Here is a 10,577-nt window from a genome sequence, read left to right as displayed (position 1 = left end):
AGCCCGATGATTTGTAGCTTGTTGGATACCCTCGACATATCAGTCATAGAACTGATGAGAGGATGTGTAGCTTGTTCGATTCCCTCGACATGTCAGTCCTAGAACTAATGAGAGGAAGGGTGTATATCTCACGTTGTTGAGATATATCACTTTCGATTCTTGTTTTCTTTGAGAAACAAGGATTTAGTTGAGCTCTTACTCTTATTGTGTAGCAGAAATGCTGCCGAAATTTTCACTGCACACAACGAGGGTTCGAAGGTACGAAGGAGAACAGGTGTTTGATCTAAAGCTTGATCGATGGAGGAGATCATCAAGAAGTTGAACCCCGCGGACAATGTTACATTAAACGCTGGGCGCTTCTAGGCGTCGGACTTGGCGCCCAGCGCTTAGTCGCCTAGGCGGACGCCTAAGCGGTTTCTGGGCTTTTTTTTTTTTTTTTTTTTTTTTAAACTTGAAGATAAATATATATATACTCAATCAAAGATGCATAAATACTAAAATACCAACACTATTAACTAAATTGCTTGGTTTACCAATTACAATAGCTCTTTGTATGTTTATACTTCTCAACTCAAATTATAAGTTCATCTCAACTCAAATTACAATATGTATTAAATTCATATAAATTTTTAAAAAAGATAGCAATTTTAGTTCCACAATAAATCATGCATACTTAGATACTAAATAGTCAAAATAATAATTAACAAGGCTAGAGCCTAAGATATTTTTTTTATTTTTAATTACAATAATTGATAGTGAATGTCAATGTTACAAAAAGCTTAGATGCCGGACCGATGTCTAGACGGATTTCTTTCTTCATTTAAGTGGTGGTCGATGATGTTTTGTTGAAGGTCGAAGGAGGTAGTTGAGGTGTTCATATTTGGAGGTTAATGGAGTTTGGAGGACGTGTAGGTTACAACACATAAAATCACAACCAAGACCTACAGGGTACAATTCACGTAAGCAGACAATGTTCCCCTAAACGCTCGTAAAATCTAGGTGGGCAGCCTAAATACCGCCTAGGCGCTAGGCGCTAGTTAGGCGGCCTACGTACTGCCTAGGCCTAGGCGAACGTCTAAGCGGACTAGGCGGAGGTTTTTAAAAACAGTGCCCGCGGAGGTCTCAACTTTGATGCAGCTGATGAAGTTATCGGCTGGTGGGAGTGCGACAAGGCCACCAAAAAATTTAGAGCTTCCACCCATCGATCTGAAGGTTGATGGACCAGCTACTTACCTAATTTGGACACGACGGGTAAGATACACCCTTGCAGGGAGGAACCTGAAGGGGTACTTGACAGGAGAGACAACAGAGCCGGCTGAAGGCTCAGCTGGAAGAGATGAGTGGAAGTTCACTCATATGTTGATGTACATCTGGCTCCTCAACTCATTGGTCCAGTCGATCGCTGCCACAGTAGATGGCATTGGGAAGGTGATGGATGTCTGGGAGAAGTTGAAGAGAACCTATGATGGTGTGGGAAATAACCTGAAGGTGTTCCAGATCAATGGAGAAATTGACGCCACAGTTCAGGGAGAGAGGACTGTCCAGGGATATGCCACAGAGCTGGAGCGCCTGTGGATAGATTATGATCACTTCTCACCTTGGACGAGCTGTAAGGACCCGGAGTGTAAGGAATGAGAGGTTTTTCTACAGGAAAGGACTATGGTGTTCCTCAAGGGGCTAGCATCGGAGTTAAATCAGAGGACTGCATTGCTGCTAGCTCAGCCAAAGGTTCCCACACTTAAGGAGGTAGTCTCGGCCATGATCCAGGAGGAGACTCGCATTAGACTGCAGGTGGGGACAGGTGGATTTTCTGTGGTGAAGTCAGCACTGACAGCCTCTAACTCTGAATCCAAGGGGGAGATTCGGCAGTGCTATAACTGCAGTGAAGTGGGTCATTTAATGCATGCTTGCACCAAGCCACCCAAGGAAGGAGATTCAGGTGGTCATGGACAGTTCGGAGGTCGTGGGGGTCGACGAGGTGGAAGAGGAGCAGACAACCGGGCGAATCTAATGATCGCAGAGGGAGAGGAAGCAGCTGATGTGGTCTTTACTGAGGAGGATCATGCTCTCCTGGAGATACTCAGGAAAAAACAGATAGTAGCAGGAGATGGAGACAGGAGGAGTGGGACTGAAGAGGCATCCACTTCATTCTTCGCCAGAGGCAACACTGCTACTTATGCTCATCCAACCAAAGGTATTGATAACATACATGCTCTTGCTTCTATGTCTACCGATAGATCATCAGAATGGATAGTCGATTCCGGTACGACATGTGACAGGCAATACTAATGAATTCTCATCATATACTCATCTAGCATCGGCTGATAGTATTCAGCCAGTGGTTAGTAAGGATATAATCAATTGTACAGGTTCTGTAACTTTGTCCAATATTTTACATGCTCCTTCTTTTTCAGACAATCTTTTGTCCATTAGTGCTATCATACTCTAACTAAAATACATTATTTCTTTTGACATTCCCAATGTGATCTTCCAGGAGAAGAGGACAAGACGACGACTTAGGACTGGCACATAGAGTAGTGGATTGTGGTACTTGGATCGTGAAGGACTGGATTCAGCGTTGGTATCAATCATAGAGAAAACAGGAGTAGGATCTGAGATGAGTGCTGAGAGTGAGTTGATGCTTCATCACCAGCGTTTGGGACACTCATCTTTTAGTGTTTTAAGTAGGTTGTATCCATCTTTATTCGAGAAAGCGAATAAACAGAAAATTGCGTGCGATTCATGAGAGTTTGGAAAGCTTACTAAAGCTCTTATGTTAATTCTGGTCATAGGAGTTCTCATGTATTTGACCGATACATTCAGATATTTGGGGGCCTTGTTCCACAAGTTTTATAAATGGATACAAGTATTTTGTTATCTTCATTGATTGCTTCTCTCGCGTTACTTGGTTATACTTGACGAAAAATAAGAGTGAAGTGTTTGGTTGCTTCCAAAACTTTCATAGGTATGTTCAGACTCAATACGGAGCAAATAAGAGTGAAGTGTTTGGTTGCTTCCAAAACTTTCATAGGTATGTTCAGACTCAATACGGAGCAGTGGTGAAGGTATTAAGGTCTGATAATGTTCCAAAACTTTCATAGGTATGTTCAGACTCAATACGGAGCAGTGGTGAAGGTATTAAGGTCTGATAATGAGACGGAATATACTAACAGAACGCTTAAAGAATACTTGTCAGCTCAGGGAATACAGCACCAGACTACATGTCCATACACACCAGCTCAGAATGGGATAACGAAAAGAAAGAACAAACATCTTTTAGAGGTTGCTAGAAGTATGATGATCTCCATGAATGTCCCTGAAACATTATGGAGGCAAACAGTATTGACCGCAACAACGCTGATCAACAAGGCATTTAATACCCTCGAGAGTACTGGATTGAAAGTCTCCGTGTGAGACGTTGAAGGAAGATAATGGTGGGCTTCTTCCACTCAAGGTGTTTGGCTGTGTGTGCTTTGTAAAGGACAACAAACCATTCGTTAGGAAGCTTGCCCCTAGAGCGGTGAAGTGCATCTTCGTGGGATATTCTGTTACTCAAAAAGGATTTTGCTGGAGCCCGATGGAGAAGAGGCTGTTTGTGAGCATGGATGTGTACTTTCGAAAACTTGAGTCAAATTACACCCGAAAAATAACTTCATTTGTTGGTAACTCGCTCGATATTGGAAGTATGAGACGAAAGGGAGAGAATGGTGAGAGGTTGGTGAACAATATGAAGAAATTAATTTCTGTATCGATTCCTTAGGAGGGAGAATTGGTTAAAGGGCAGGAGAATGAAGAAGAGGAGAATGAGACAAGAGGTATTAGGCCCACAGCTTAGGGAGAGCTACTTACCTATAGTAGAAAGGAGAAGCAAATTATGAGAACAGTACCTATAATACCACTGGTGCCAAGTTCCTTGTCAACGCTTGCTCCGACTCCTGAGACACCTACACCACCACCAGATTCCTCTCAAGGTGATATCATTTCTCTCCTTACTCCTACACCAATGCCAGTACGGAGGACTACTCGCAGTAACGTGAGAAATCCTCCCGATAGATATGGTTGGGATCTTACCCAGTTTGTATCATATTCTAATATCCACCCTACACACGAAGCATTCATTGCATCATTAGACTCTGTTACTGTACCTAACAACTGACAGGTTGCTAAGGACCCAAAGTGGAAATCGGCTATGCACGAGGAGCTAGAGGCTCTTGAGAAGAATCGTACTTGGGAGTTAGTAAAACTATCAGAAGAAAAAAGAACAGTTGGATGCAAGTGGATCTTCACTGTGAAGCAGAATCCAGATGGACAGGTTGAACGCTACAAGGCTCATCTGGTGGCAAAATGATACAGTCAGACATATGACATCAACTATGATGAGACCTTTGCACCGGTGACAAAGATGAGCACTATTAGGATCTTGATCTCTCTGGCAGTAAATGATGGATGGAAGCTACACCAACTAGATGTGAAGAATGTATTTCTTCATGGAGATCTAGTGGAAGAGGTGTACATGAAAATACCACCAGAATTCGACACATATCAAACAGTGAGCAAGGTCTGCAGATTAAAAAAGTCTCTCTATAGGCTGAAACAGTCTCCCTGTGCTTGATTCGACAAATTCAGGAGGGCTATGGTAGGTATGAGGTACCAACAGATTAACGCCGATCATACCGTATTTTTTCGACGGAGTGGTCACATTACCATGCTTACAGTATATGTGGATGATATGATTATTACAGGGGCTGATGAGAAGGAGATTGCCCAATTCAAAGTGAGACTTGGTAAGGAATTCGAGGTGAAAGATCTTGGTTTGCTTTGATACTTTCTTAGAATAGAGATAGCTCGAGAAGCGGAGGGGATTGTCCTATCCTAAAAGAAGTATGCATTGGATCTTCTTAAAGAGACAGGGATGTTAGGATGCAAACCTGTAACTACACCGATCGACCAGAAGTTCAAACTGGGTACTGAGACTAGAGAACCAGTTGATCGTGACAGATACCAGAGGCTGGTGGGCAGATTGATCTATTTAAGTCACACACGTCCCGATATCTCTTTTATAGTGAGCGTGGTGAGTCGCTACATGCATGATCCGATGAAGGATCATATGAACATAATATACCAGATTCTGAGATATTTAAAAAATACCCCCGAAAAAGGGCTGATATTCAGGAAGAATGAACATGTGAGCATTGAGGGTTACTGTGACTCTGATTGGGCTAGCTGTGCTGATAACAGGAGGTCCACCTCAGTATACTGCATCTTTATAGGAGGCAACTTGGTCTCGTGGAAGAGCAAGAAGCAGTCAGTGGTGATGAGATCGACAGCTGAAGCAAAGTATAGAGCTATGGCTTTGGGAGTTGCGGAGTTATTGTGGTTGAAGAGTATGCTGGTGGAGCTGAAGCTGGATCAATGAGCAAAGATGAAGCTGTAGTGTGATAACAAACCAGTCATCAGTATCGCCAACAACCCAGTATAGCATGATACAGTATCGCCAACAACCCAGTATAGCATGATAGAACCAAACACATCAAGATCGATAGGTTCTTAATCAAAGAGAAGTTGAACAGTGGACTACTAGAGTTAAGTCATGTTCCAACTAACGACCAGACAACAGATTGTCTGACTAAGGGACTTAGCTCGGTAGATATGATTAAAGGATGTGACAAGATGGGCTTAGTGGATATCTTTCGTCCATCTTGAGGAGTGGTGACATATTAATATATTTAGAGGGTTATTTGTAAGTTGTGTTTGTAGGGACCTATATAAGCCTAAGTTATCTCAACAATAAGATTAGGGTTTTTATCTATTTTCTTCTATTCCTTTATTATATTTAACCAACAAAATGGAAGTCAAGTGAACATCCTTAAAACATCACATCTAGGTTACACAGACACGGTGTTTTGGGTGTCGTGTTGTGTCAGTCACGGATTCTCCGCAGACACGCTATGGACACAAGTGATTAAAAGCAAAACCCAATTTTCTTATTATACCCTAAAATAGTTTCTTTGGTAATATTGGGCACCAATCAGTTTTTGAAACCGAAAACTAAAACCCATTACTTAAATATTTGAAAAATACCCATCGTATTATCCCATATGATCAAAACTAAATTTTTGTTGTTAAGCCTTATTCTTAGTTTGATTTAACTTGATTCTTAATTGTTATAGATAATAGAAAGAAACATACAAATGTTATAGGAATTTTAATTCAAAATTTGATCTACACATTGTCACACACACATAGACATATGTATGTATGCAAGGTTCTAAAAATCGGTTCATGAGGATGATTAATCATCCGTGTAGCCATTCTCGTCCTAGAAACAATTGGAAAAGACCTAAATTGCTACTTTGTGCAAACAAAACACATAAAGCAGCAATTTAAAGTTCTAGGCCTGAATAAATAAGCTTATGCCGGTGAATTTTCTCAACATAAAACTGTGCCCAACCTGTTTCAACTTATACAATGGCAAGGCCGCCCCCCCCCCCCCCCCCTCCCAACAAAAAATAACAATTCAATTCAGCGTAAAAATTAAAAAACCTAGTTCCTTCGTTCTCCCTCAAGTCAGTATAACACAAAAAACTGTTGATTTCCGATTTTGGCCAATCTATTCTCACCAATTGCCACAGGTTTTCGCTTATTCTGATCTTAAGGTTCCTTTCGAAGAATAGATGGATGATTTTGAGGTTTCCCCCGAAGAAGAGATGGATGATAAAGATCGCTATGAGGATGATGAGGAAGAGTAGAACTTGATTTTACTCTTTTAGTTTTTACTTTTTAGTTTAAAAACTTTTGGTTTAACTGCTTAAGTGTTTAGCATTTTGACGACTTAGACTTGTGTACCCACTTATTTCTTATGTATGGTTTGCACTTTGAAGTAGTTTACTACTTATTGATTGTCCAGATGCATTTTTCCTCATCTCTTTTGTGGTATTTTCCTATGTTTCCATGAATATATAAGTGTTATATATGATAAATAATATTTGTATGTTAAAAAATTGAATTCCGCTTAATTCTGCATAATCCGATTAATCGGCGCGTAATGCGATTAATCAATACTCGCTCCTGGACCGACCGCTTAATCAAATCGTATAAATATGTATATGTATGTGTGGTCGTGTCCCCGTATCCTGCATTTTACAAATTTGTCATGTCCCGTGTCCGTATCCTTGTCCGCACCCGTATCCATGCTACCTAGCATCACATGATTCAATCCACAATGTCCTCTCATTCATTTCAGCAAACTTCTTGCTCACAGATATTGACCTTACAGTGGCTCTTTACATAGACCAGTTCTTCGTAGCAAGGATATATTGTCGGCTAGAACACCTAGAATACAAGCATATACAAGAAAAATAAGCTTGTTTGTACAAACCTGGTAATATATAATCATTATAATCGTGACAAAGAAGCAAGAACAGAAATCAAATTCAAAAGACATAAAAAATGATGGTTAATAATCTAATCAAAATTCACGTATTACTATGATACTAATTACTATCGTTGATTCCTAGGATTCTTACCCACTGGGTATGACTGATACATTAAAACATGTAGATCTAACGCAAGAAAAATCGGCAACTGGTAGCATCTGCAGCTACAAGGACCATATACTTTAGGTGTCATACTAAAAAAAAGTCATTTGGTGTATGTGTGCGTGTCTGCGTGAGCCCACGCGCACACGCGTACACACACTCATGTGCAAGTTGGTAAAAACCTTCACAAGGACATTAGTTCCTTCAAAGGAGTTTAGATGTGGGAAGCCAAAAATGTTGAACAAATTATGAAACAGTTTCAACAAGCAATGATAATCCGCACGCTAGCCATATGACTTTCATATGTTAACAAGGAGGAAAAAATATAAAAAAGAACAACTTATCTTTTGCAAGATTCATAAGGACAGGTCCTCACAATAATTTGAGATTTATTCATACCACTTTAAGCTTACGAAGCGTTTTCTTTGCAGCTTTGCATCTCCAAGCACATTGAACAGATACCGTAACCCGTCTGTAACGTTCAAATACGGCGCCTGCTATGCACATTCTCCACCATGCCTATATGATCACAATAAACATCAACTGTTACCCCTAAGTTTAACAGAAGAACATTCTACACCTCATACCGAACTCAGATAGTAATGATGTTATTGAACCATTTTCATGTTGACAGTGGAGTGCAAGAAGCTTCAAAGAAGAATATATGCACAACAGGAAGATGCCAAGAATATGGACACTTAGTAAGCAAGTAAATGTGTTATGATTTATATTTGTTTCTAATTTTCAAATTCTAATTTAAAGGAAATTGTTCAAATGGTTAAGCCAAGTAAATGAGTGGGACTTTTAAGTGTTTCTAGAGGTTTGACATATTAGATGATATGGGTCAAGCAACAACCAGCAAGAAGATGGCACAGGACAATCCTAGATTACTGGTACATTATCCTGACCCACAAGGAGTCGTCCTCTCACTTCTTTCTGCAAGTATACATCAATTGGGAGGATCAGAGGGCCAAGGAGAAGACGTTAGGCTCCAAGAGATGTTATATGCAGATACGGCCCAAGGAGTCACTAAGGATTTACAAAGGTTATCTGAGATACTGAAACTACAGAACCTCCCACAAAGCCCAAAATACTCATTCCATGGACAAGCAGAAAGTCATTGTTTCACATGTGGAATGATCTTAGTCTATGACCTTGAGCTTAGTTACTACTGATCATATGTGCTAATAGACAAAATAGAACATGTTATGACTTACTCATAATAAGACATCAACACAGTCATGAAATAAACCACTACGAAGCTTGAGAAGGTTAAATATTCACTCTATCATCATAGAAATGCCAGAGTTGTGGAAGGAACTGAACTTGAGACTCCAATATCCCTGCAATCTACCGAATTGTAGTTCCGATGTGGAGATTCTATGAAGAGTGAACCTTTGATATGCTTTAGTCTCTCATATGCCTATTTAAGCCTGTTGGGTGAGGGAGCTAAGACTACTATCACATTGAAACATTCTACAGTAATGTCTAACTAGCCTTCAAAAACTCTTCCAAAGGAAGAGAAAAGTCAGAACATCAACAAATAGAAAGCAATATGCTCCATCCAAAGAATACATCCAAATAGGCATCAGCTCCTAAAAGTGCCAAGGAACATGGAGCTGAGAGGTTGTAAGCTCAAGTCACAAGAATTGCTGCTTAAAAGAGAACAGAACAGGAGAAAGTCCCAGTAAGAAGTCCAATGGGCAGTTCAACCAGACTTATAAATAATTGGGTATGAAGTAATGTAATATAAACATGATAATCACATTATGTTCCCAACAAAAGTAGGTAAACTTCTAAAATTCACTAAAATCATGTTAACTTTTACATGTTCATTTATCAGAACTGTTTAATATTTTTTTGAATCTGCACCACCATAACAAGTTCCAAGGAAAGCAACCTTATATTACCATAGCAAAATGATTAAACTTATGCCAAATCATCATGGTCCTCAACTGGAAACAATCACTACTTAAGAAAAGCTCTCATACTTCCTTAAAAAGGTATTCGCTAAATAGTAAGATCAAAATGTTTGCATAAACAGTTATGAAAATTGAAAAATTCTACTGTATCCTCCTCTGTAACTTTCATGAAAATATATTCTTCAAATAGCAAGTAGGAGAATTCTTGCATAAGCAATTATAAAAATGTAGATACATTGTTTCAGCTTCTTTCTATCAGATACGTACTAGAGTCTTACATAAAAACTAGTTTGTGAAAGGATTATATCTCACTTTCACCACAGCTAAGGAGACGTACTTGTCATTTATACACCATATCATATCTGAAAAAACACAAAAGGACATGATAGCAAAGAAACTTGTTCTTTTTGCATTTTCTGCATTGTAACATACCTGGATTCTGATGGCAGCCCTATGCTTCATTAAGCTGATGAATCTTTGGCGGGTTACATAGCTCCTGATACTTGACTGAATAACCAAAGTTGCTGAACAAACATGAATGAAGTTCTTCTGTAGCAACCATCTTCGAGCATGCTTTTGAATAAAAAGCACAGCTACATCTTGCCTTTTAATAACATAAATTTTTCGGTCCAAATAACCTGCAAAATAGGTGAAACAATCTTAGTGTAAAAGTAAGTAAATATTCTATGTTAATCAAATCCATCATTCTACAAACTTATAAGCATACGCAACTGCGGAAGACTTGAAGTACATTTGCTTGTACATTAGCAAGAGTATGTAAAAAAGGAAGTCTAAAACTTAAACCAATAGTAGTAAGCATATAGCAATTGACGTAAGTCAAAAAATTTCATAGTTATAAGGAAATAATTCGCTTGTGGATGATAAACAAGCACTTTGCAGATCGAATATTGAAGTCATTAATCAGGAATAATATCAGAATTTTGGTTATGGATTCTTTTGGAGAAAAGTTAGATGGATAATGATGGTACTTAGGTTTCTATATATTATGAATTATTAAATCTAGAGCTTATTTGTAATACTGATAAATTGTATTAACAAGATTACATACCCTGGTAAATTGATATAAGGTTTGGGGTTGTGATGGAAACATATATAG

At 39.2% G+C, this 10,577-nt stretch overlaps 1 protein-coding gene across 10 annotated transcripts in view; it reads right to left on the bottom strand.

Annotated features, from left to right (window-relative positions):
* Nucleotides 1-10,577, bottom strand: part of LOC109833590 (protein OPAQUE1-like) — a 66,482-nt gene that overhangs the window by 23,828 nt on the left and 32,077 nt on the right. For all 10 annotated transcript variants that reach the window (XR_002245263.1, XM_020401331.1, XM_020401324.1 and 7 more), the window contains 2 exons: nt 9,893-10,098; nt 7,938-8,057 (listed from right to left, as the gene is read on the bottom strand). Coding sequence is in view for 9 of the 10 variants with exons in the window: in XM_020401331.1 (XP_020256920.1) it covers nt 7,938-8,057; nt 9,893-10,098 (326 nt within the window). In the remaining variant the exon portion in view is untranslated. The remainder of the gene's footprint in view (nt 1-7,937; nt 8,058-9,892; nt 10,099-10,577) is intronic.

The sequence above is a fragment of the Asparagus officinalis genome, chromosome 3 (genome assembly GCF_001876935.1).
Source record: "Asparagus officinalis chromosome 3, Aspof.V1, whole genome shotgun sequence".
Lineage (NCBI taxonomy): Eukaryota > Viridiplantae > Streptophyta > Magnoliopsida > Asparagales > Asparagaceae > Asparagus > Asparagus officinalis.
The sequence above is the reverse complement of the archived record's forward strand: the minus strand, read 5'-3'. Positions and strand labels throughout refer to the sequence as shown.